Source organism: Oryzias latipes, chromosome 13, assembly GCF_002234675.1.
Source record: "Oryzias latipes chromosome 13, ASM223467v1".
Lineage (NCBI taxonomy): Eukaryota > Metazoa > Chordata > Actinopteri > Beloniformes > Adrianichthyidae > Oryzias > Oryzias latipes.
In genome coordinates this window covers 2,998,982-3,024,514 of record NC_019871.2, presented here as the reverse complement: position 1 = coordinate 3,024,514, position 25,533 = coordinate 2,998,982, and the positions used below count along the sequence as shown (strand labels likewise).

Below are 25,533 nucleotides of genomic sequence, written 5' to 3'. Positions count from 1 at the left end.
TTAGTCTGTAAGGGGATGCATCAGAAAGGGGCGGAGCTTATGGCCCACTTAGCGTATTAATGACATCACAAAAATGTTTTTTTTCGTTTGCATTTTTATCATCTGCTCCTAAATCACAACCATTTAGATTAAGAAATTCTTTTAATGTTGTTAATATATGTCCTCCATCTTTGGTCGTACCCTACCAAAGATAAAATAAAAACTTCCCATGGCTCCGCCCCTTTAACGTTTGTTGTCATTAACCTCTGTAGAAACCAAAAGTTCCTTCATTCAGTAGTTTGCAGTAGTTGGGAGTTCTTTAGGCTCAGAAATGTTCTCTAGAAATCACATTGCATGTCAGGAGAATCAAATGTTTAAATGAACTTGATTGATTTCAGCTTAAAGTCTCATTTTTCTCATTTCCTGGTGATTTAAACGCGGTTCCCTCGCCGTCTGCGGTGGACACAGAGGCCAGACGTTTACAGTTGTTTACATCTGTGTTTATTGTATAAAGACACAACAGCTTGCGCAACCGGTCAAAATCACTTTTTTTCAAGGTAGAAAAAATGGCATTACAGGCTTTAACTATTGGACTTAATGAACAGCAATCACAAAGGGGAGGGGAAAGGGGGCGGGGCCAACAAAAGGCAAATACGACTATCACCCAAAAGAAGCGGCAAAGATTCTTAATCAGAGACGAGATTAAATACTACACCTATTAAAAAAAGCCTCATAATCCTGCGGTAAATAAAATGTGCGGACTCTGAAGGTAAAAAGCATGCTGTTTGTTCTTCCAGCCACAATCACGCCGTTTCTGTCATTTACAATAATCTGTTCAATCTGCGGAGACGGCGACGGATCGTTGACGTCTGGAGACCTGCCGACCGCCTCCGGGCTCAAAGTAAGACTCGCTTCAGAACGATGCAGATCTGGACACACCGCTGAGGAATGAAGGCGCCGCCGCCGGGCGACGGCGGGCGGGCCGGGACGTTTAGTGACACTGTACAAACTCGGGTTCAGAGGTGCTGGAGAGGGGGAGGGGAGGGGGCGCAGGTACAGACGGAGGGCGGAGCTACTGGGAACCAGAGGAGGAGCCTTGGCTGCTCTGACCAGGATAGCTGCCGTACTGGCTGTAATACTGGTTCCACTGGTTCTGGTTCTGGTAGTACTGCTGCCACTGCTGCGCGTACTGGGAGGGGGGGGGGGCAGAGAGGACAGAGCAGCAGTTAGGATGCGTTCAGCTGTGGTGTAGCGACTCGACAGGCTCTCTGTGAAATACCTGCTGGTACTGCTGGTTGTAGCTCTGCTGCTGCGGCTGCAGCGCCTGCTGCGCTGCTGGGGGGGGCGGCGGCTGCTGCGGCTGCTGCTGCGGCTGGTGGCTGTACGTCTGTGCGGGGGCGGCCGGCTGGCTGTAGCTCTGGCTGTAGCCCGGGTACTGGCTGTAGTTGCCGTAGTAGTTCTGGTTGTAGCTGCCCTGGTTGTAGCCTGGGCTGTAGCTCTGGCTGTAGCCCTGGAGGCAGAGGAGGAGCAGGAGTTCAGGTGAGTGCGGCGCACCGACGGCGTCGCTGGGGGGCGTGGCCGTTCCGTACCTGGCTGTATCCTCCCTTGTTGTAGGAGGAGGGGCGGTTGTAGCTCGTTCCGGTCTGCTGGCTGCGGTTGTAGCTGCCGCGGTTGTCAGAGCCGCTGTCACGGTAGTTGTTGCCCCATCTGTTCTGGTTGTAGCTGCCGCGGTTGTAGCCTGTGGAGCAACAGCAGACAGCCGCAAAACTTTGTTTAAACAAAACGGCGACGCAGTTTTAAAAACGGGTAAAGATGAAAGCCTCAGGAGCTGCAGGGACATCATGAGCAAAAGAAATGATAATCTGGAACATGAGTGACGCTGCAGATACATCTGGATTATTCATTTGTATTGGGGGGTTTGAAACTTTATTCATCAACTGTCATCTGATGAAACAAGCAGCTGCTCATTTAGATTACTGCAATAATAAAAAAATGAATAAATTATCGTTGTTTTCACATCCAGAATCCAATCCTAATCTGTGATCAAATGACTGAGTTTGAACATTGAGGATGACAAGAACATCAATAAATGATCATTTAGATCAGGGGGGTTGGGGGGGGTGATCATGTCAATTGAGGACATCAGATTTTTTTTATATACATTTACAGCCAATCATCATCCTCGTCATGATGAAGGTTTTTGAATGAACAGGCAGGCACTCCTCTGATACGTCCGTCACTGCACAACCCTCTACATTATCCCGGCTGGGGGGCCGGCACAGGGACCCAAACTACAAAGTAAAGGAGGAGTCTGGCTCCGACAGAGACATGCCCTCACCTCCTCTGTATCCCCCTCCAGAGTCTCCGCTGCGGCTCTGGTAGCTGCCGCGCGAGCCGTCGCGGTTGTCGTAGCGCTGGTAGCTGCTGCTGCTGCCGCCGCGGCCGCGGAACCCCCCCTGCCTGTTGTCGTAGCGCTTCTCGGGGGGCGGGCCGGCCTTGCGGCCCTCCTCGTTGTACTGCTTCAGCAGCTTGTCGGCCTCGTCGCGCTGCAGCTCCACGTAGGTCACGGCCTCCAGGAAGTCGCAGGGCTCCGGCAGAGTGAAGTTAGCTTCGTCAGGAGGAGGAGGAGGAGGATGGAGAGACAGAAAAAGGGGGGGGGGGGGGGGGGTGTAGTGAAGACCAGAGCAGCCACACCACCAGAAGAAACAAACAAACAACAGTTAGTGCAATACAAGGGCGGAGCCAACAAACAAAGTCAGAGCAGGTAATGAAAGCAGAGAGGAGAGAACAAAGGTCGCCTCCAGGGAGCATGGAGGAGACATTTGTTTAAGCAGACACAGAGAGGGAAGGAGGGAGGGGGGCTTCAGTAGAGGAGGGGGGGCAACTAAGAGCTCGAGGGGGAGCAGGGACAGCACTGCAGACCAAGAACGGTTCCCAAAAAAAAAATAACACAGGAAGGTTCTTTCCTGGAGGCGAGGGCTTAAACGCCAATCGGGCCTGAACCCGGCTTGGTTTGCAGTGCTTCTTCGGGGGTGGGGGTGGGGGGGTTAAACGGAAAGCGGCAGGTAACGGGCAAAAAAAAAAAATTTATGTGGGGATGTTTAAAACAAAAATAATTCCAGGTCTGATAATCTGACCAAAAAAAAAAGAAAAAAAGGCTATGATGGTGGGGAGGGGAGGGGGGAGGGGGAACATCTTCCAAGGTAGATTTTTTTTTTAAAATTTTTTTTAAAGAGACAACACAGAAAAAAAAGTCAAAAGTAGATCTGGTGTTTTATTGGTTGCTTCCACAGCGTTCCTACCTTTCATTTCTAACACAGCATGATCGGGCACATCCTTCCCCTGCTCATTGGTTTGCTTTAATGTTCGTTCTTTAAAATCCTCGTCCGTGGGACAAATTACAATAGCCTTGCGTTGAAAACCTTCAAAAGGACGCATTTTTCGTCTCCTTGCTGATCCATATACATTTGTCTAGCAATGGCGACAAGAAAGAAGTAGAAGCTTGTTTGTTATTGTTTACTTGTAATGGCTTTCCACTGGGAGCAAGCTGGAACCCTGCAATAGTCAAGTGAGAGAGGTTTGGCTTGGATGGCAGTCTAGGGTTTTTTCACGAGCCTCTCATCACCCACAGGTTTTACCTCGCGCTCTGCTCGCCGCCGCCCGGAGACTGCTGTTGGATGTTAGTGAAAGAAGGAGGGACCCCACCCGCAACAACTACGCAGCACGGCGGCGTTCGCCTCAAAGGGCCGACCAACAAGGATCTGCACAAACGAAGGCGTCACGAGGAGAACGGGTTTTTACCAGATCCTGCCTGAAGATCTGCGCTCGGGTGAGAAATGGAGAACAGAAGGTTCCCCGAAGGTCGCCGAAAAGCTGCTGAGTTTGCTCCTTCCATGCTAACACGGCAGAAACATCGCTTTGAGTTTGTCGGGTGAAGACCTATCACACTAAGAAGTCACAGTTCCTGACGACAACGGCGGGATTAAACTGCAGAGACGCAGCAAAGCCCGGCATGAAGGCCACGGCTAAAGTCGATTTCTCAGCCTTTTCCGGGCTTTGCTCATTTCAGTCCAAGTCCGATCATCTTCCTATCTATTTTCAAAGTGTCTCAGTGGTCTTGATGCCACTTGTAGCTAATATCAACACACCTGAGTTGTTTTTTTGGACATAGTTTCTGCAAAGCGGCAAGAGTTCATTAGAAATTCACCTGATATTAAAGAGCTCTCCGTTTACACGCTCTCCCTCTAACTTACAGCCCCGATGTATCATCAGCGGTGCAAAAAAACGGCGAGTAATATCTGAGCTACGCAGCCGCCCAGTTCTGACGAAGACGCTCATGGATCCGTTTGTCTGACAGTGGAGGCATCAGAAGGAAGCGTGTGGCCCCGCCCAGCGTACTTTCTATCCAATAAACGACTTTTTTCAAACGGGACTTTTCCATCTGCTCCTGATTTGCAACAATTTGAATAAATAAACAAAGCAGAAATGCAATTTTAAGCTTAGTTTTCTTCATATTCGTCCTTTCTAACATGTTGAAAACAACATTTACCTCAGAGAAAAAGCAGATCTTCAGTTTTTCCCTTAACCACTAGATGTCAGCGAGGAGTCACAAACGCTTTAACTTTCCACTTGTACAACAATTACTGACCAGACTGAGCAAAGTCCTGTTGATTTTACCCACAATGCACCTTTAGCTAGGCAGAGCAAAGGCACAATAATTTAAATCTTGGACTTCTTGTTGCCCACAAAAATAAAAACACTCAAACTAAAACATAAAATTAATCAAATTTTTAGCTTTATTAATCCTTTTAGCTTCAATTTACATCATGTGATGAAATCCAGTCACAAAACACGTTAAACTCAGGAAAAAAAGCAAAATGTTTAATCAGAACTCGAAATTGAACTTTTTCCCCCATAATAGCTTCGGCTCAGAAACGTGGCGGTTCACAGAAACCCGAGCTGATCATCGTCCCGACGCAGAAGGCAAACGTGACGGAGACGGCGGCTGGCCCCAACGCAGAAACCATCGCTTTGAAGCTCAGCTTCCCAAACATCTCACCGTGAAAAACAACGTTTGCCAAGATTCCCGCTTCCGTTTTTATAGCGAGCCTTTCCAGGTTTGCTGACTCCGATCCAGAAAAGCCGCAGCCTGTTCGTCTTCTACCGCTTTCACAGAAAAAAACTTCTTCAGGACACAAAATGCTCCGGAGAACAGCGAGAACACAAAGCCGAGTAGAACTCTGACGAAACGATTCGAACGCTCGCTTTAACTGTGCAGATAAAGACGGAGACTCGCCTCTTCTAAACCCCGTTTATGTTTCTGTTCCTCTAACGGGTCCCCCCTCTTACCGTGACTCACCTGGTCTTGATGAGAGCTCTGGTCCCGTTTCAGACAAGGACAGACAGAAACAACCCACCTGCCTGTACTCACAGAGTCCTCAAGAAAGCCTCAGAACCATCAGACCGACCTACCTTCATCCTCGCAGCCAAGAGCAAGAACCTGAAAACCTGAACGTCGTTAGTCGCCACTTACCTCCAGCATCAATTTAACAAAATAAAACACACACTCAACAGTTCCAAGTATCTCACTTCAAAATAGCTTAAAGAAGCTATGGACTCTGTCTTATTAGATTAGCAACAGAAGGTGTTTTTCTTACTCACCAGAGATTACTTGTTTCTCAACATCTCTACAAAGTCATGGTTTACTTGTACATTGTTGAAATTTCACAAGACAAACAATACTGTAGTATGACAAGAAATAAGGTGCAAATGTACTGAAGGGTGAAAACACGACATATTCTGTCACTTATGAGAGCCATTACGTATTTTCTGTTACAAAAGCATGACAAAGCAAGTGACAAGAGGCTGATCAATGCTTCTTCTACTCTATAATACACAGAGACCCCCTGAAAGATAAATAAATAGTCCATTAGAGAGAAAGTGATCATCAGGGCACATTGACTGACTGTGGTGAGAATGAGAAGGCAGGAGGAGGAGGAGCAGCAGTACCTGATCCAGGATGTAGTTGCGCCTCTTGCGGGCGGCGATCTCGATCAGCCTGTTCAGGCATTGGGTGGCCTGCTGTATGAGGACGTCCCAGCGTCCGGCGTAGTTCTTCTGGCGGCGCAGACCCATCACCTGCACGGCAGTCGCATTCAGGTTTAAAGAATGAATCAAAGAAGGAATTGGACTCCTCTCCGTTTCCGCAGCTCAGGGGATATCATGGACATTTGATGAGGAAGAGTCGTCACTGTTGTGACTTAAAAATAGTCCAAAGAACTACAAAGGGGTAGTTAGTAAAAAGTACAGATACTGTAGGTTGCAATAAGTGGATTTTACCAGTTTGAAACACTTTTTGTCTATCCCCCCCCCCCCCCCCCCCCCATTTCATGGAAGAGAGCTGGTAAAAATAAACCAAGACTGAAGTTGCCTCAAAGTTGCTTCTTATATCAGTAACCATTAACCCTTTAAAACCGAAGCTGTCACCGTCAACAGCTAAACAACAAACAATCTTTGAACTACCCCAGTGCTTCTCAATTATTTTTTGCCAGGTCCCCCCTAGGAAAAGAAAATGTTTCGCGCCCCCCCTGACCCCCCCCCCCCCCCCATAACCCCCCCCCCCCCCACACACACACACACACACAGACACACTCGCGCGGTGACAATACATCAGGTCAGTATCTATAAAATTTGTATACCTAAAATTGTATCTTTTAACACTAACAAAAGAAAAAAGCAAAATAAATCCACTTTCAACAAATATTAACTTTATTTAGCCACAGAAACCCTGTTCTAGTCTAAAACAGAAAAGAAGCTGAAAGTACCTGAAATAAAAAAAAAATCTGTCATTCCTTATTTAAACTAGAAACATTTTGACCAACTTAACCATTTGATGCTGAAAAAAATAATTCAATCAATAAATAATATTAAATCTAAATTGATCTGAAACATTAACACAGCAGCACCAATATATTTAACGTTTTTAGTCTGAAGAAATAGGTAAAAACGTGCTGATTTTTTTTTTCTAAATGACGGATTGTTTATTTCTGATCTCATAAAAGTGCAGCTGTTTTCCTGCATTACCTGCTGTCTTTATGTCTGTCTGACACCAACTAAACCACAGGCAGACAAAGAAAACATGGATGGAAAATAAAGACACGTCATCAAAATGTCTACAATAGTTCATAAAGAATGACATTGTTAGCATGAGCTTAGGAATCTAAGGGCAGCGGTGATCTTGGGCAACAGGCAGCGGTAGCAGTGGTCCGCGTGCCCCGTTTCCCCTGGCAGACAGGGCCCACACCACCCCTCCCCTTTCGTTCTCACTCGCGCAGCCGCGGACAGACAGAACAGACAATAGGAACCGAATAGTGGACCAGATTATTTTCCAAGCACTGAGCCGCTGTCACCGCTGCCCCCACGTTAAATTTGCGCACCGGACAAACCTGTGCCTAAAACCGCCACCACCGCGCGCCCCCCCTGGCATCGCTTCGTGCCCCCCCCTGGGGGCGCGCCCCACTATTTGAGAAGCACTGAACTACCCTAACTATGCAACCACTGGCACAAATAATGGGATTTTGATTCTAATTCTGATTTTAATTCTAATTCTGATGGGGCTTTTTTCTGCACATCACAATGAGCTGGTTTACGTCAACTGCGTAAAGACCTTGCTACTGTAAAGTTTACGCCTTACTACCGTAAAGTATTGAACATCAGCAGAAAGCTGCTTTTCTCAGCTTCAGAATATGCTGGAATTACCTTAGTCGTGTAAACCGTTAAAACATTACAGCTCTGGTGTTAAAGACCCACCACGATCCTCTTTTGATCTATTTTCAAAGTACTTCCAGTGGATTTTTTCATTATGATTACCGTTGTGTTGTTTTTAGCACTGCGGTTATTATGCAGCGGGGCAGGAGTTCATTAGAATATACCCCCGAAGTTTTGGGTTGGAACTTTGGCCCAGAGCAATCCCAGCCCCCCTTCCTGTCACCCGTAACCTTGAGGTCTCTGTTGTGCCCTCCCACTAGTTTACAACCCCTCACACCCATAATCTAACAAACAAACAAAGATGCACTCCGCATTTCTGACAGTACACGTGGGTTAAGTGGCCTGAGCAGCACTTGCATCTCTGCCGGAGTTCCCACGTTGGGAAATGATCCAGGCCGTCCTTTCTCACATCAGGGGGTACCTCAGTGGTTTTCTTCTTGCGGGGAGGGGCCAGTGTTGTATCTGGAGAGGACAGTGGTCCAGCACTTTTTCTGACCTTTCCTGCGCTTGTGAGCGCAGTACCAACAGAAGCCTGAAATATCCGCAGGGGTAAGGGTTCCTGCCGGGGCTGCAGTTTCTCCAGGTCTCTTCTGTAGCGGATCCACCCATTGATTACCGCCAATGTAACCGTGTGCCACCAAATGTAGATGTACCACCTTCTGGATCTGAGGCTGAACTTGTACAGTGCAGATAGTGTACCAAGAAAGGTGAATGCCTCCAGTGAACCTGTTGTATGCATCAACAATTGCCGGTCTGGAAAGCATCACGTAGGTTTTGGTTTTCCGATTCCAACGCCTCAGAGTGCTTAGTGGTTCCACGCCGACAAAAGGAGAAAGCAGGTTTACAGCTTTGTCGTTGCACCATGTCACGATGATGTTGTCCTCCTGGTTGACTCTGAAATCCAGAGAGCCCCTTCCCTTTGTCTTAAGTTCTTTCTCCTCCATCAGTTGGCAGTTCTTCACCCGGTTCATTCGGACTGTGCCTATGTAGTAGATTCCTCTTTGTTTCAAGTGCTCAACCAGTGGAACTGACGTAAAAGAATCGTCAGCAAAAACTTTGTGATTTTTTCCTGATAAGGGTTGAGGTCATTTTCAAAACAACATCTCCTGCAGCACCAACTTCAGATTTCTCTTTGTAAGAATTTTCTCCCCCTTGACACACGTCAAAGTCATAGAGATATCCGCTCTGCCCGATGCGTCCCCACATCTTGAAGCCCCACTTGTGAGGTTTTCCTGGCATGTAGCAGCGTAGATGCGATTTTCCTTTGAAAGGCACTATGATTTGGTCAACTGCGTGACATTCTTCAGGAGGTATGCAAAGAAAGCGTTGGCGGAGTTTCTCCAACCATGGCCTGAGTTTCCACACACATTAAGGTTGTCCTGAAAGTGAAACAGAGTCAGCAGATTCTGGAATCGACCCCGTGACATCACATCACAAACAGGGGGGTATCTCGTCTCCATCTCCCAATAGGCTCGTATGTTGGGCATCTGTACAAACCCCATGTGCCGGTACATACCAAGAATTTGCTCGATTTCTTGAGCGTTTGTGTTCACCGATGTTCCGGTTTTTTGGACGCTGTACAAGTTTGTTTCTTCTGAAATCTCCTGTGGCATTTCGTCAGTCACAAAGTCTTTAAAATACATATAGGGTAGGGCTGCACGATATGAGGAAAACTCGCGATATGCGATATTGGTGATTAATATTGCGATAACGATATAATTTGCGGTATATAAACAAATGTCAAACCAACCAAAAACATCATTTCCATTTCAATGCAACAGTATAAAAATTATACTCCAAATGACCCTTGTCGACATAGGAGGCAAACATCAAACATAAAAGGGCTCATTTGATTGATCAACAGCGTAAACGGGTCCTTCCGATTGGTTAAATGCATAAAGGGATTTATTTCATTTATTCAATATTTCAAGCTGCCATGAGTTTGTTTTAGCACATTTAACCCTTGTGCTATCTTAGATGACCCCCCCCCTTACATTGACGTGTTCTCCCTACCATGACAAAGGTGGATAAAGGTGGAAAGATTTCATGTAATCCATGGACACCAGTGAAGATCACAAATCATTGAAGAAAAAAGGTTCAATGCACTGTCTAGTGGGTCTAGATGACCCAACTCCCAATGTTAAAGTGCCTAGGATAGCACAAGGGTCAAGGTAACCATTTATTGCGATTTTCGCCGTCTTTTGCGGTATGCATGTTGCACAGCTTGATGTCGCGATAACGATAAATTTGCGGTATATTGTGCAGGCCTAATAAAGGGTGTCCAGTCTCGTCTCTCTTCAGAGTCCTCCTTTATATATTCCTCAAACTCAACAGGAGGAGGTTTAAACTGTTGTCGTTTCCACTGATACACCTTCCTTTTCACTTTTCACCACTTGCTGATGCCTTTAGTGTTGTGTCCTCTTCTGGGAATTCTAGGCTTTCGTCATTGTCACTGCTATTTTGGTTTTCCCCAATCACTGCAGTAGTAGTCCATTCCTCTTCTTCCTCCTCATCCTCCTCATCTTCCCCAAGAGGTTCTATGTCGCTTGAATTCCCATCCACAATCTTTTTCAGAACATCTCCGACACTGTATTTTTTTTGCCATTTAAAAATACAGTCAGTTTTTAGTAAGCAAAAAAGAAGTTACACGAACAGTGATCCTTGCTAAAATGCGGTTCACTTTAGCGATCTTGCAGCTTTTTTTTAAAGCAGTTTTGTTTGCTATTTTATGCTCTGTGTTCTGATTGGTTGCAGACCATTGTCAATCAATCTCCTCCGTGCTGTGTCTTCTGTACAGATTGCCTTCAGTTTGCAAAAATGATCTTTGTTTAAAGTCTACACTTATACTTCTACAAAGGTTTGAACTTTGAGAGTTTAAACGAGAAAATATTGTAAAAATAGTCACATCTGTGAGAAAAGTGTATAATGTGTCTAGCGAGGAGTTTTACAGTCTTAAAACATTTACAATACAATAATGTGCATTTCACAGCAGATTATTTTAGAATATAACTACCGCACTAAGCTAAGGACCACTGTTATTGTATCATGGCAGCACCAAACTATTAGGCTACAGCAAGTTCATCTAAATATACCAAATAATGTCATCTAAAATAAAATACTTTTAGTGCTTAAAGTTATATATAAAGCAATGAAAAGATGGATTTAGTTACAGGGGTTGACATAGCCCAGAAATTTGCACTGGCCCACAGGGCCAGTAGTTTTTAAAAGTTACTGGCCCGACACCGCGCACAGCGAGACCCGCCGCTCCGCAGGTGCTTGCAACTTTAGGGGGGTTCGGGGGCATGCCCCCCCGGAAAATTTTAATATGGTGCAATTTGGTGCATTCTGGTGACATCTAGCACTTATTTATACACTTTTCAATGACTAAAAATAGAGCATATCAAACTTAAATCTGCTCTAGTCTGTTTCAGATGTTTTGAAGAGAGCACTGGAGTGTAGTAGGAAACACTAGTTAAGAAGTTTTCATGCTGCTTCTAATCACTGCTATTTCACATTTGTTCCTAATCAATAGTTAAGAAGTTTTATTGACTTTTTTGCCCTGACTGCCTTAAGGTTCTGCTTTTTGTTACTGTTGCAAAGTTACATTTACTTTTTAGTTACTTTAGTTACCTAATTAAATTAAATAATTGAAAAATTAAATACAATTAAATTACTGAGATCATTCAGCTAACTAGAAATACTTACTGCTTACAGTGTTGTAAAGAAAAACAAAATTAAGTAGTTTGACCTTATACTCCATTTGAGTCTGAGATTCAGGTATTTGGAGTTGCCTTTGATTCTTTGACATTCAGCTTAAAGCTTAGTGCATACAGTTTCATCTTCAATGCATTCATTAAATATCTTGCTGTCCATACTACTAATTAATAACTACTAACATATTCCTATCTATTCCTGCCATGTCTTCCACATCTCTGACATGCTTCAGTCTCTCTTCAGTGACGGTGTTGGATTTATGATCATCGCGGTGAAAAACCACCAGGGGCGCGCTGATATGTGTGTCAGTTTAAATATATCTGCCTAAAATGTAATAATAACCCACTGGCTTGTTCCTTCGTTGTTGCTGTTTAACATTGTTTAGTATTGAATTGTTACATTCAATAAAGTTTGAAAAAAAAATTGAGTGAGCGCGTGCCGCGTGGTGCTCGGCAGTGACAGCCGCGCGCGGCGGGAGAGGAGGAGAAGAGTGATAAAAGTCTGAACACAGGACTAGCAGAAAAAGTGAATTATAAAGACGAGGTAAATCTACACGTTTTCGCAAAATATACTTTATTGTAAAAGGTGAAAAATGTATTAATTGTTAGATATTTTAGTGGCCCGAGCAGACAAGTAAAAAATAAAGTCTTGTGGTCCGTACTGCTCGAAAAACAGGACCGGGCCAGCGGACAAATGGCTATGTCGAGCCCTGAGTTATATGACTTTGTACACCTGGTGTATCAAATTTGATACGCCATTTTCAACCACTGACTGTATCTGAGAACTGGACTGAGAGACCCCTCCCCCCTGGTGTCCAAACAGGAAGTACCTGCTGGCTCAAAGAAGCCAAAATCCCATAGACTTCTACAGAGAGATAAACAGCTATTAGTCATTCTGTAGGTCAGGATAAACATTCTTGCTTTGTTACCTTTTTATTAACACGTTCTTTATAATCTCATTTGTTAAAACCTTTTTTTCTATAGTTTAGGTTATTCAAGTTTTAAACAGACCAATCAGACACCTTAATAAAAGTAGGTGGTGCCTGCTGGCCCCCACCATCCTACATTTGATATGATGTAACTATCAAGTGGTAGGGGGGTGGACTAGAGATCTACCCATATCTTTGTTTTCCCTCCTCCCCAGGGCCGATTCAGACTGTTGCTCGTCAAGAAGGCAGATAATCGATATTTGGAGCTGATATTCGTATGTAGTGAAAATGTATAATTCAAAATTTAGAATATAAAGATCAACATCTAACTCTGTTTATTCAAATAAACAGTTCAATAAAAAACAAAAAGTAGCAACTAGACATGCAGGAGGAATAGACCAAGCATCATCTTTTATAGAAAAAACAAACAAACTGACTGGTAAATCTTAAGTAGCCCCACTCCTTCATTCTGCTTCCACCACTGAAGTGGGTCCCCGTTCCGCCCGTCGATCAGTAGCTCCTTTAGGTATAGATGAAGCTCATCCTCAACAGGAGGTCATCAGTGTGGGGTGCCAGCAGAGAGCTGAACGTCTCATCAACACGGGCGCAGAAGGGTGCATGCCCTTTCCGCTGCCTTTTGTTGGTGTTTTCCGTGGTCCTCATGTGTCCCACATGCAGCTGCAGCACCCTGCTCCTCCATCCTGGCTTCTTCTGGGACAGCTTGCTCCTCTAGAGGGGTCTTGTTGTGTGGGAGCCTCTTCCTCCTTTAACCAATCTCTGGCCTCGCTCAGCGTTGTGCCAAATGAAAATGCCCAACTCTTATAACGAGGATCTAAGAGACAGGCCAGCACCACGGGGTTTGTGTCTTTTGATCTTGAGAAACGCTTGGCCAGGCTCTCCCTCATGGATTGCCATGATCCAACGCCCCCCCCCCCCCCCCCCCATCATCTTGTAGCAGTATCTTCAGCAGTCAGTAAAACACTGGAGCACTCTCCAGCAGGTGCCGTACCTTGATAATAGATAGTGTCTAGACAGTGATGCTTCTCCAGGCTTTGATGCCATAAAGGGATGTGAGAATTGTGTTATTTTTATGAGATCAAACTAAACCATCAGACTTCTTCCCCCCCAGTAACTTCCAAGCAAGTTTCTACTGAACTTCTTTTGACCATCTTAATTAACAGTCTCATCGTGTCACGCACTTTATGCAAAAGCGCCAAATGTTTATTTATAAATAACAGTAATGATTGTATTACTACCGTATGTGGACATATGCCTAATTTTCCAAACAATTTTATGACTACTTTTCCCATTTTTTATATGTATTTGTACTGATATAAACATCTGCTGTTTGTCTTGTTTTTAGAATAAACTATTTCTAATTCAATCTAATAATTCTTTCCTTTTCATTGTGGCACCATGTCAGTCTTCTGTGTAAATTGTTTACTTCTGAACCAACGACAAAAAAGTGTCATTTAACAAATGTATAGGACAAGCAACATAATTGTTTCACTTGACATCACTGTTCACCATCTACTGGAGCTGGAGGAGTGTGGGGGGGGGACTGTAAGGAGCTTCTTCCCTGGTTTAGAGGACTAAAATGGCTCTCTATGCTGATGGCTGTCAAGTTCGTGTGCAGAACATCATTGGCCGAGGATAGCAGCTCGACGAATGATGACTTGTTTGATCCGCACGGTCCAGCGGTCCACTGCTGTGCAGGAGGATGTTGGCTGAAGAACAAATGTTGTGGTGGAGGAGGAGGAGCTTTGCTGCAGCACATTTGTGTCTGTGGAGTCTGGAAGTGGCCAGCCGGATGAGGAGGTTGAGCTTGTGATTGTGGTGGCCTGTCAGTATCAGTTGGAGTGAGGCTGTGGAGGATGGATGTTTTCTCAGCCCTCACTATCTGGTACGGATTGTCAGGGAGCGTCCTCAAGGCGTCCTGGACATACGTGATGAAGGGCTCCCGACCTGAGACAAGTGGCTTCTGCTGTACCAGTTGTGCCATCATGGCAGTGTTGGTCTTGATGCTGTTCATCAACTCCCTCATTAACTCATCGTCTGCTGCTTCCTGTGTCCTCCTTCGGCCCATGGACCCCTGTGAGTAGCTGGATGGTCCTGCTTTTCCTGCAACACAGTTCTGCCGGGCAGTGCTGGACTTGAGGCCCTCAAGTGACTGGTCTTCGTCTGCAGCTGACTGCTGAGAAGATTCGGACTCCGTATCTAGCGGACGCGGCCCAGGTTGCGGTTGGGTGAGTGGCTTGTGACACTGAAGGCGGTACATAGGCTGGATCGGTCCATAGTTGGACCTCAGTTTGGGGGTGTAGAAGGAGATGTGTTCCACAATCCAAAGCTCACGGTCTTTCAGCTTCTTCCTGGCATCGCCAGATTTCTTCTTTATCAGCCTCACGAACCAGTCTTTCACTGACTTCCACCAGCCCTCCAGGTGCTCGATGGTTACGCCGAACTGCTCAGCCTTGACAGCCCACAGAGTTCTCCTAGTCTTGTACAGCCTGTGGCCCCTCCTCCAGACTCCCTCGTTCTCCCTCATCCACTCCACAAGATCTTCTTCCCGCTCCTGTGTGAGACTTTGATCCTGCCGCCACTTTGGTTCTCCAGCTGCTGCCCAGGTGGGCTTGGCTTTGCTCTTCCCACGGGTTGGTTGGGAGGGAGGGGGCTTGGCGTGCTCTGTAACAGCTTCCCTGTCCTCAGCACAGGCAGCTTGGGGAACATCATCCTCACCTCCAGGAGCTTGGGCCACAGCCCCCCCAACAGCTTCAACATCATGTGAGGGGGGTCTTGGTTCTGGCTCGGGAGTACGCTGCTTCTGTGGCTCAGGCGTGGCAGCTTTGGCGTTTTTCTTTCTCCCCAGCTTCTTTGGGCTAGAGGTTTCCCTTTCGCCGGCATGATCTGGTTAGGGTTGAGGATCTTTTGGAATGCAGCGGTTGAAGCGGTTCTGGTATTCTACTGCAGCCGTGGCTTTGGTAAGTGCCAAGCTACCACAGAGCATGTGCACATACTTGTGTGCACGTCTTTCCTGTTACATGCACTGTCCATTTATGATTTGCATGTTGTTTACGTGGATCTTGCACAATTCCTCATTTCCAGTGTTTCAATCTTTGGCAATTTCTGTCAAAGCTTGCAAATTTTAGGCTAGATTTTCGTTTCTTTTGGAGATTTATTCGCACGTCTTCCATAATTTTAACGCAGTTCGTTCATGATACGTCTGTGAAATTCTCAAGTAAAGACCACAACTTTTCCCACATACATGACCAATTGTCATGGGTGCAATATGCGCAAAATGTACTTAGCAGCAGTGTGACACGGCCTTTACTGACACTCAGTTTTTAAAAGATTTTCACATTGCATCAACCCAATTATTGTTCCTATTGATGTTTTAGTACAAAGTTTTTTCTTACTGTAATCTTTTCAAATTTAGCAGTCCATAAAAAAATCCCCACCATCCAAAAACCGAGTCTTAGCAACTTTCCAGTGTCAGTGTAAGTCCTTCTATTGTGTGAATTACTACCCCCTCCTGGATAGTCTGAACACTGCATGTGTCTGTAGAGAAAAATAGTATCACACTGCTCATGTGAAGGGATGAAAAATTCATCAAATCTATTACCTGTGGAGCTATATTAAAGACCACGACTAACTAGAGTGTAAAAATACCGACATTAAACAGTAACAGTGAAATTCTGAGCTTATAGTCAAACTCAGTTCTGGTTAATGGGTTTGTGAAAACACACCTTCATCTTATCCATGATGGCGTTGGTGCCCAGGATGTTGTACTTCTTTTTAGGGTTCGCCTCGGCGTGCTTTATGGCCCATGTGGTCTTTCCGCAGGCAGGAAGTCCCACCATCATTAGAATCTGAAACAAATGTTAGGTTCTAGTTTGTCTGACACCTTCAAAGTTATCATTATTATTTTTTCCAATCCCAGCTAACTTCCTTCTTCGTTCCAAGTCCTACCTCACAGTCGGACTTGCTGGCGGGTCCCTTGGAGCCTCTGATTTTCTCCTCCAAAGGCAGATTGTGGATGAAGGTGTAGCCCTCCATCGGGGGGAAGTACGGCTCCCGCTTCTGCCCGAAGTTGAACTCAACGGCACAGTTCTTCACCAACACGTGGGGGAACAGTGCACGTCCTGCCAGTGCCTCTTTGGTTGTCCGGAAAGCCACGCCCAAATTTACGCCATTCTTGGAGTAACCAATCTCCACCTCGTCGCCAGTTTCAAAGTCCTGCAGTAACACAATGGAGGTCAGGACTTGGATGATTTATTTCCAACAGGTGTGGTACTGCGGGGTTTGTTCACTCTGTTTAAAAAACGGGGTGAAGAAACTATTTTGAATTATTTCTCAACGCCGACTTACAACGTAGCAGCCGATGACGTCATTTTCGCCAAACTTCTCGCCGTAGTCTGCAAACTTGCAGTCGCTGGATTTCTTCCCTGTGCCTCCGTAACCAAAGGAGAACGCCTCCTCACCTACAACACAAAACCCCCTGCTTCAGATTCCGCTGCTCTGCTGCCAAATTGACCGTCACCGTGGCAACAGATGCTCCTCTCACCCAGCTGAGTGCTGCAGTGGTCCAGGGACCATCCGATTCTGACCACGTGAGGGTCGGGCTCGCTGGAGGGGAGATGCTTCACTTGAATTTCTTCGTTGATCTAAAGACAAAGGTCTTGGGATCAGATGCGTTCTGCTGATCCTCTGAGATACCCGCAAATACAGGAGAACAGAAGGTCGTCCAAACATTAACCACCCCTGAGAACTGCAGTCTGTGTTGCATCACGTTAAAAATAGTTTAGAGTTAATGGGAAGAACCATATCAATTTTTGAAGAAAGAAAAACGGAAAAAACTGCATCAAAGTCATTCAAGTTTTAATTGATTTTTAACGTGTACTACAGAAAAATATTTTTAAAAATTAGGATCATCGAGAAGATGTTAAAGAATGTATCGGAGCAAGAATGGTTGTTCTGACCAATAGAATAACTGAGTAACAGTTGTCTGTTACTGTCTAGAGTTCTATGGGATTTTGGTTTGTTGGAACCACTTCCTGCTTGGAACGCCAGGGGGGAGGAGTCACTCATTCCAGCTGTCATATACAGTCAACAATCCAGACGAGACACTTATTATTTATATAATCTAATATTTAACCTGATAGAAAAGCATTGTTAAAATAAAACAGAGAAGAAACACGGTGAATCACCTTCATCTCGAAACACACTCGGCCTTTGGCGACGCCGTGAGTTGCTCTCGCTCCCGCCCAAAGGTAAGCAAAGCCTTCGATGGTGAGCGGATAACCGCTGTAACGATCTCTGGAAACTTTGAAATGCAAATCACAGTTGTCTGGAAAAAAGAAATCGACAGTTAAAATCTTATTTTTTTTTCCAAATGCACTTGAATAAAACATTTTTTGTTCAGAAAAGTAATCTTCGGAAGTTTCTAAAACTTCAGGTTATCTTTGTAGGTTTTAGCCGATAAGACGTTTGCTTTACTTCTATTAAAATAACTTCAGGACAACATCCAAAACGGTAGAAATGTTGCTGAAGCAGCTCTTTGGCAAGTTTGATGCTGCAACTAAAGTTGTCGCCGACTTGTATCGTCTTGCAGACACAACCAACCTGAAGTAACCTTTTAAATGTTACTAAATTAAATTTAATGACAGCGCCGTCACTGTTAAAAAATCTCCAACGGGTTCTTGCCCGCTGCAAAAAGGATAGCTTACACGTATCGATGGTGATCAGAGAGTCGTCTACGCCCTCTTCCTCGTCTTCAGCTGGAGGCTGTGGTGTTCGGGATCTATGAAAGATGAACACATTTCAACAAGTCAGCGAATGGAAAAAGGGAAGCGCAGCCTTCATCTCAAACCCGTTTGTGTCAGTCAGGAGAGGGAAAACGGGAGTTGAGGATGTGCTCACCTCTTGTCCTCCCGGTGCTCGTAGTAGCTGTAGCCTCTGCTCTCATCATAGTGTCTCTTGCGGCTGTAGCTCCCACCTCTGTCCCCCTCCACCTTGACCTGTTCGGGTTCCGGCTGCTGCTCTGTCGGAGCCTCTTCCGGTCGGCTCTCGGCGGGCTCTGGTTCATCTTCTGCTTTGACTTCCACTTTGACTTCTTCAATGAAAAATAAGACTGCTTTAACGGGTCAAGTTTCTATAAAAAACCATGGTGAATGTCAGTGAACTCATCAGTGTGTACACCAGGCTGAAAAATGACCTTCTGTGCTCCTGGCATGCTGTTCCTCCTCCTCCACCTCCTCCTCCACTTTTATCTCAGGCTTGGCCGCTTCCTCAAAGGCCATGCTCGACCCTTGCAAATCATCGTCAGCGGTGAAGTCGGGCATGGGGAGACCCGAGTCAGGCGCCTGCTGAGGTTCACTGGCCTCCGCTTCTGCCTCTTCTTCCTCGTAGTAGCCACCTGAATCCCCGCCTTCTTCTTCCCCTTGAGGGGTGTTACCTTGTCCATCTTCATCATCATAGTCTTCAGCTGCTTCTGCTAAATATAAACAGATAATTAAATTGTTAGTCCTTCATCTGAACTGAAAAAAAATCAAAACACTAAACACATTTTCCTACTATAAAAATCCACTTCAGCATAATAGCAATTATAATATAAACTATAGTAATATTTAAGTGCTACATTAAATAACATATATGATAACTTTTGTTATCTCCTGAATTAACAATAAAACTTTCAACAGTTTACTGTTTTGGTCCAAAAAATGACATGAAAATGACAGAGGAATATATAAGACAAGATCAGAAATTGGTAAAATACAAACTTAAAAAAATAAATTAAAAATCATTCAGCCAGCCTTAAAATCAGATGCATGGCTTCGGATAAGCAACAGGCTTTCTTGACAAACTAAACACAAACTCTTTAAAACTTCTTTAGGATCACGGCAAAACACAAAAATTAATTTGAAAATACTTAACAGCCAACAACAACCAAATATTTATCACAGTTCTGTTGGACCTTGAACTTTTGGAAAGCTTAGGGGGGATTATTTTTAATGTCTCATTATCAGTATTACTACTAAAACCACAATGTGGAGACAATACTCTAGGTTCTAAGCTTAATGTCAACATTGTTCCACCAATTACTGACTTGGACATCAAGACAACAAAACAAAACACTATTAACATGATTGGCACAATTAAAACACTGTAAAAAAGATGAAAAACATTAGATTTTTCTTTGGATACAAAGAAAGATCTGCACTGTAGTCTAAAAAAATGATTAAAAAGGGACAAATGTATTTAAAAATGTGTTAATATAAAAATTTTAACAACACAAGAGGAAAATTCTAAATGATTGTTCACCCAATAAGTTTCTTTCCTGTCTGAAATGTAAAGTACAGCCAGAGAAACACGATCCTCTGTTGTTTTTTTCATGTCACTGGTGGTTTCAGAGCGCGGTAAAGTCCCTCCAGAGGCTCTGTCCATTCAAAACGACACAAAAGCGATCAGCAACGACTGACCTTGTTGCTCTTGGGCGTCATCTCCGTCCTCGTTGTCCTGGAAGTCCTCACTGAACTCATCTTGCCCCTCTTGCTCTCCAGCATGATCGTCCCCATCAGCTTCAGCCTCCAGAGCGGCTTTCAGCCTCTCCACCAGGTCAGCCTTCAGGCCCCGGGTGTCAAGGCCGCGCCGCTGAAGCTCATCCTTTAATTCGTTGACTTTCAGTTTCTTCACGTCTAAACTCATTGTGTTTCGCAGTTTGTGGGGTCTGTGTGGTGTTTTCCTTGAGCAACGAGGCAGAGGAAACGGAAATAAGGCGCACAGCCTAAAACGGAGCGACGAACTTTCATGCATTTGTGCGGCGCGGTGCCTCCAACAGAACGCGCTAGCGTGGCTAAGCTAGCTCATCCATTTGAACATTTACGGAATACACATATTCTAAACACGCGAAACATCATTTGTTGTGGTCTTTAAATGTCCACATCTATGCCATAGCAAATCTACCACTCGAATTACAAACTGATATTAAACTACAATCGACCTATATTTACGTCGCTATCAGCAACAACCTTCCTAGCTTGTTTAGCTAACGTGCCTACCAGCCTTTTACAAAACAAGTAACTCAGAAAACCTGCATGTTGCATGTTCAAATATAACTTCTCTTCCTTTTACTTAACTTAATGCACGACGCAGTCGGTTGTTATTACCGTGAATAAGCAAAATACAATTAAAAAACAAGATTAAGGCCTACCTGCTTTTCCGCGGGTTGCGCGGCAAGACGTTGTAGAAGTCTGAAAGAACAACTACTGCCCCCTAGCGGCGCTACGTCGAAGTTCAAAACAGACGCTTTGCACATGCGCAGAATTGTTGTCAATAATAAACTTGAATTTCAGTTATGAGCACAAACCGACTTCAAATTATAGCTTTTTGTGAAAAGTTGCAATATTGGGACTACCTTGTCTTTATTATAGATAGGGAAAAAATACTCTCTCTTTAAATTTGGCATTTGTTTATGTTCTGTTGGCTTCATATCACATTAACAACATAGTAAAGCAGCTCATCTCACTCCATTTTTTTAAATCCAGTTTTTGTTTTACATGACAGAAAAAGAAAATTACAATACAAGAAACTTTACAGACAGGTTCATTTTTAAAGATAACTTTGTGAAATGTTATGCGTAGTTATGGTTTTTCCAACTTTTAACTGCAAATGAATATTTACAGCATTCCGACTGCATCACTGGATTAAAAAGATGAAGAAATATGCTAATGTCACAAAATATATTACCTTTACACAGCGCTGTACACCCAATGTCGAATGCAAAGTCAACCAGATAGAATCCCTATGAATATCATAGTGATGCTTTTAAAACTACTAGCTCAAAGTGAGCAAATGACTGGTTAAAACTCCACAAGTGCACTGAAACCCAGTGAGTCAAGCTAATAGCCTACAGTTTCATTCTTTCAACACACACAGATCAACAGTATGTAAAGCGGCGACTCTAATCACTTTTTTGTGGGAGCAGGGGCAGGAAGGGAGAGAACCAGCCTGTTAACTTCCCTCAGCTGAGCATCTAAAGTCTCTGTTATTAGTGTTAACTCCCCTATTTGAGTCTGTAGACTGATCATGGTCTCGTTTAGCTCCTCCTCCTTGCGGCGAGAGTTAGCAGCCTGCCTGCTGTACTCCAACACCATGCAACCGCCACCGATGAGGAAGATGATGGCCTCCCCCAGCAGCTCTGCGCCCAGCTCTGCGGCTGCCTCCTCATTCAGCGGTTTGACGGTGGAGCCCCGAAAGCCCATGATCCGCATCTTCGTTCTCATCTCGATCCAGTGATAAACTGTCAGGATATTAAAGAACAGGAAGTCAGAGTCTTGACAAAATGTTTCAGGTGATTTAAACTGGGCGGGGGGGCGGGTCTGCAACCTGCAGCTCCGCAAACACACGTGGCACTTTTACCCAGACCTATTGTGGCTCTCTGGTTAAAGGAAAATAAAAAGATTTTAACTTTAGAAAGTAACTAAAGTAAAAAGAATGTGGATAAATAGTGAAGTAAACCAACTGAAACTTCATGAAACTCATTCACAAACAGTTGGAGAGTACAAACTGTCCAACAAACTAAAAAAACACAGATTTTTGTGTGCCGTGCGCCCCCAGAAAGTCAACCAGAATTAAGGCACGCCAGTTTATGAAGCAGATTTTCTACTTTCCAAATTCAAGAAATTCAAGAAAAGTGTGCTTAATGGTTAGAAAAATACAGCAATGGTCATTTTATTAGTTAGCTTTGCAAATTTCTGGCCGAGATGCACCACAAACTGTAAAATAAACTACATTTTATGTTCTTCTATTCACTGCTAACATTACACTACCTACTGACATATTTGCTGCATTGAGGTGATTCTATGTGAAGCAGGTCGTCTTTTATTTTGAAAGATAGAAACTTTGTCAAAAGTTATAAACCGATTCATTTGTGGGAAAAGGGTATTTTCTCTGTTTTTTAATGATTTATTTATGTAGAAAATACTTCATTTATATTTATCGTGACAGTAAGAATAATATAAAAAAAAAATCAAAGTCTTCGTTTTCTAAAGGATGAAGTGAGACTTTGTGGCTCCTACTGGGCTGCAGAAATCGAGCCAAATGGCTCTTGAGGTGTTGAAGGTTGCAGACCTCTAAACTAAAAAAGGATGGATTTGCCATTAATGACAACATTTTGTTGACAACTAATAATTTACATTTATACTTTTTTTTAAATAAAGTCCCTTACAGAGTTTTACCATCGTTTCTCATCATTCTTTGTTTTTCATGCTAGAATCCAGATTATCATTCCTTTTTGTGCTAAAAAGAAAAGGAGTGATGGCAGTTTTATTGATATCTTGAAGTCAAAATCGGAAGTTTTATGTAAAAAAAATATATATGTGACATATTTAAGAAAAATAGCCGTTAAAGCGCCATGTTAAAGGAGGTTAAGGTTCTGTCCTGTCCTCAGATATGTTTCCTCAATGACAGACATGACCCGCCCCTTTTTTTAGCCTGCCTCTATCCTATTGGTCGAACCTCAGCTTAGCGGAAACTGATTGGACGGGGACGTATGCCACGATCACTGTGATTGGTTAAAGCCGGACATCGGTGAATTTGAGGAAAGCGACTAGAGCTAAATTCCGGGGCATTACCGGCCGTTAGCTCGGTTACTCACGTTGCGCTGGTGGGAGACAGATGTAGTTTTTAAAGAACTCGCTCCTCCGGGCCCCGGCTTTTATCCGGTTCGCCACGGGCTTGCTCATCTGCCTCACTCCGAGGTAGAGGAGCTTGGCGATGGGAAAGGCACCGACGACCATCTTAGCGGAAGCACTTTATCTCAGTGGGGGCGGGGCACGTAGAGGTCACGCTGTGACGTATATAGATTGACAGGTCTGGGAACAAATTCGCTTCACTTAAATTCTTTATTTTTAATACATTTATTATAAAGTTTTGACAAAAAAAATAGTGACCAAAGAATTTAAAAAAAAAAAGAATGTAGTTCTTTTTTTTTAAATCACCATTAAACACCGGTTCATATTTCAAATTTTACTGACTTTACTTTAATTAAAAACTGTTTAAATATTTATTTTTAAAATTGCACCAGTACGTTAAATTATTCAATTAGGGTGCTACTGTTAAAAAAAACGGTTTGCTTTCAAATTCTTAAATTTCTTGGAGAACTAGGCACAAATAATTTCTATTTAGTCTCAAATGAAATGCCCTATTTGTGGAGGAAATGTATCTTGTTTATCTGGCTAATAAAAGGTGTGATAGATTAAGTGTTTTACATGGAATATGTAAAACACACACACACACACAAAAACACGTCCCAGTCGTTAAAGTGAGTCACGGAGCCTCACCTGGACCAGCTGCGGCAGGAACACCTGGGTCGGGTTACAGGCTGGCAGAGCGCATGAGTGGGCTGGACTTGGAGCCAAAATATCTGCAGTCTGCGCAGCTTCGACTTGAATGTCTGCAGCCGCAGCCGCAGCCGCAGCAGAGAATCCCAGGCTGAACTCAGGAAGGGCAGAGGCTTGGAGCGGAGCTCAGGAGGAGCTGGAAACAAAAGAGCAGGAAGCCTTTCTGAGGTAAGACGCTTTCTTCACTTTCCCTCCGCGCGCGCACGACTTTCTGTCTGTCTGTGGGCAAAAACAAGCCAAGTAAAAGTGTTTCACAGGGATTGACTGCGTTGCAGAATTGCCGTGTTTCTAGAAAACTTTGAAGAAAGAGTCTGTTTGGATCAGGTTGGAGTTTTCTTCTTAGTTTTTATTTTTTCTGCGCGCGAGGAGGAGCTTGTTATTTTTAATGGAAGTCAGATGTTGCCAGCCCGGAGCCTGGCATGCTTCATGGAAACTCATGGGAACTCAGGAAAGATCCTTAAACCTCAGCAGCTCTCTGGCTATTTCCTGTTCGTCAAATGAGTGGAGCTCACCTCATTCCCACCTGTACCAGGACCCAAATGCTCGTTTCCCTGAAGCTGGCCCGGTTCTGAAGGTCCTTTCCATGCCGGCGAACCTTCTTGTCAGAGCAGGATTCTTCTTGTTTAGCTCCGGGGTTTTCAGTCAAAACCAGCTGAGCTGCATTGTGAAATGCAGCCTTGAAGACTCACCTGGACAGCCTTTGACTTCACCTGCCTCGTGTCAGCGTGCGTGCGTGCACACACCTGCACAGCTGCCGCTTGTTTTTTTTCCCCTCTCTTCTGTAGATGGTTCTGTTTGACACAACAGCTTGAAGCGCTCCTCACATCAGGTTGGGCTTGTAGCTTGTTAAATTGTTTGTGTTGACAGATTCCTCAGACATAAGCTGCTGTGCAGCCCAGACTCTGGAAGATCACTGGCACATTGAGTCCAAACAAAACTTCACAGTTTCCTTTATGGAAATTAAACCTGTGCTTCCTGAGCAACAAACACAGTCAAGACAACTTCCTTTTTGAAGTTTACTCTGATTTAATGGGGGATACTTTAAAATTTTAAGTTTCTCTTTTCCTTTTTTTGTACAAGAAGTATTTTTAAATCTAATCTATGCCAAACATTGCACTTGAAAATATACATATATTTTCTTTTTCAATGCTGAACTTTATTTTGATGACTTTGCCCAACATAATGGCACAAAATCCTATAAAATATGAAAATAAAACTCCCCAAAGACCGTCCTTCATTTGGTTAACTTAAATCCTTTTGAAAAGTTCTGATAAATTCAAAGAGAATCAAAAATATTTAGGAGTTTTGATGACAAGCCTTGATTTTTTTCAACTTAAGTGTTGGTGCATTTTTAGCATGACGCCCAACCTTAACATGTTTTTCAGATGAAATCAAACACGCATCAGTTACATGCATGAGTTTTTTTAGAACATATAGATTCCACACATACTTAGTTTTATTTTATTTATTTTTTTCAGTGTTGCTCTCTGATAGAAGCTGCTTCTCGGTGACACAGTTTCTCATGTGGCTGTGAAAGCGGCCCTCTCATGACCTTTCTGCAGACCTGCAGGGAGTTTGGTTTGAAACACTTAGACCTGTTTTTTTTCTCCACCAAACTGGAAAAATGTGCTCTTTAAAGGAGAGTTTTTCCCATTCAATCATGACTGTTGCGCTTCGAAAAGCAGCACTTTTTTTTTGTTTTTTTTTTTTTTTACAGTGCGAGGATCCAAACGGCTTTGTCTACATCGG

The 25,533-nt window shown here is 44.0% G+C and overlaps 3 protein-coding genes across 6 annotated transcripts in view; 1 reads left to right on the top strand and 2 right to left on the bottom strand.

Moving 5' to 3' along the window:
* Positions 1-457: 457 nt before the first annotated feature.
* hnrnpul1 (heterogeneous nuclear ribonucleoprotein U like 1) lies at positions 458-20,693 on the bottom strand. Of its 2 annotated transcripts, none has more exons than XM_023961503.1 (16): positions 20,595-20,693; positions 19,864-20,126; positions 18,600-18,878; positions 18,305-18,497; positions 18,112-18,185; positions 17,593-17,732; positions 16,950-17,049; positions 16,754-16,866; positions 16,355-16,621; positions 16,132-16,254; positions 5,989-6,117; positions 3,282-3,450; positions 2,318-2,587; positions 1,569-1,717; positions 1,259-1,489; positions 458-1,168 (listed from the first exon to the last, which is right to left on the bottom strand). In XM_023961503.1, exons 2-16 carry the CDS (start codon positions 20,087-20,089, stop codon positions 1,052-1,054), a joined length of 2,580 nt encoding a protein of 859 aa, XP_023817271.1. In that variant the 5' UTR covers positions 20,090-20,126; positions 20,595-20,693; the 3' UTR covers positions 458-1,051. The 2 variants fall into 2 exon arrangements, with proteins under 2 accessions (XP_023817271.1, XP_023817272.1); XM_023961504.1 differs by having other exon boundaries at positions 1,052-1,168; positions 18,600-18,875.
* Positions 20,694-20,841: 148 nt separating this feature from the next.
* opa3 (OPA3, outer mitochondrial membrane lipid metabolism regulator) lies at positions 20,842-23,825 on the bottom strand. Of its 2 annotated transcripts, none has more exons than XM_004075216.4 (3): positions 23,725-23,825; positions 23,040-23,256; positions 20,842-21,683 (listed from the first exon to the last, which is right to left on the bottom strand). In XM_004075216.4, the coding sequence occupies exons 2-3, from the start codon at positions 23,179-23,181 to the stop codon at positions 21,349-21,351; spliced, it is 477 nt and encodes a 158-aa protein (XP_004075264.1). In that variant the 5' UTR covers positions 23,182-23,256; positions 23,725-23,825; the 3' UTR covers positions 20,842-21,348. The 2 variants fall into 2 exon arrangements, with proteins under 2 accessions (XP_004075264.1, XP_020563685.1); XM_020708026.2 differs by having other exon boundaries at positions 23,040-23,231; positions 23,725-23,803.
* The window catches only part of ppp1r13l (protein phosphatase 1 regulatory subunit 13 like), a 27,102-nt gene continuing 25,379 nt past the window's right edge, over positions 23,811-25,533 (top strand). Inside the window, exon 1 of one of the 2 annotated variants that reach the window (XM_004075476.4) lies at positions 23,811-23,952. The gene's annotated coding sequence lies outside the window, so the exon portion shown is untranslated. The remainder of the gene's footprint in view (positions 23,953-25,533) is intronic. The other variant, XM_011482204.3, reaches the window with a different exon arrangement.

Excerpts from the sequence above, each read along its gene's own strand:
- hnrnpul1 (XM_023961503.1), bottom strand. The coding sequence starts at position 20,089 with ATGAGTTTAGACGTGAAGAAACTGAAAGTCAACGAATTAAAGGATGAG. Across the intron at positions 16,255-16,354 it reads CCAGCAAGTCCGACTGTGAG|ATTCTAATGATGGTGGGACT; the intron begins GTAGGACTTGGA and ends CATTTGTTTCAG. Across the intron at positions 1,718-2,317 it reads TGGAGGGGGATACAGAGGAG|GCTACAACCGCGGCAGCTAC; the intron begins GTGAGGGCATGT and ends GTTGCTCCACAG.
- opa3 (XM_004075216.4), bottom strand. The coding sequence starts at position 23,181 with ATGGTCGTCGGTGCCTTTCCCATCGCCAAGCTCCTCTACCTCGGAGTG. Across the intron at positions 21,684-23,039 it reads CTGTCTCCCACCAGCGCAAC|TTTATCACTGGATCGAGATG; the intron begins GTGAGTAACCGA and ends ATATCCTGACAG.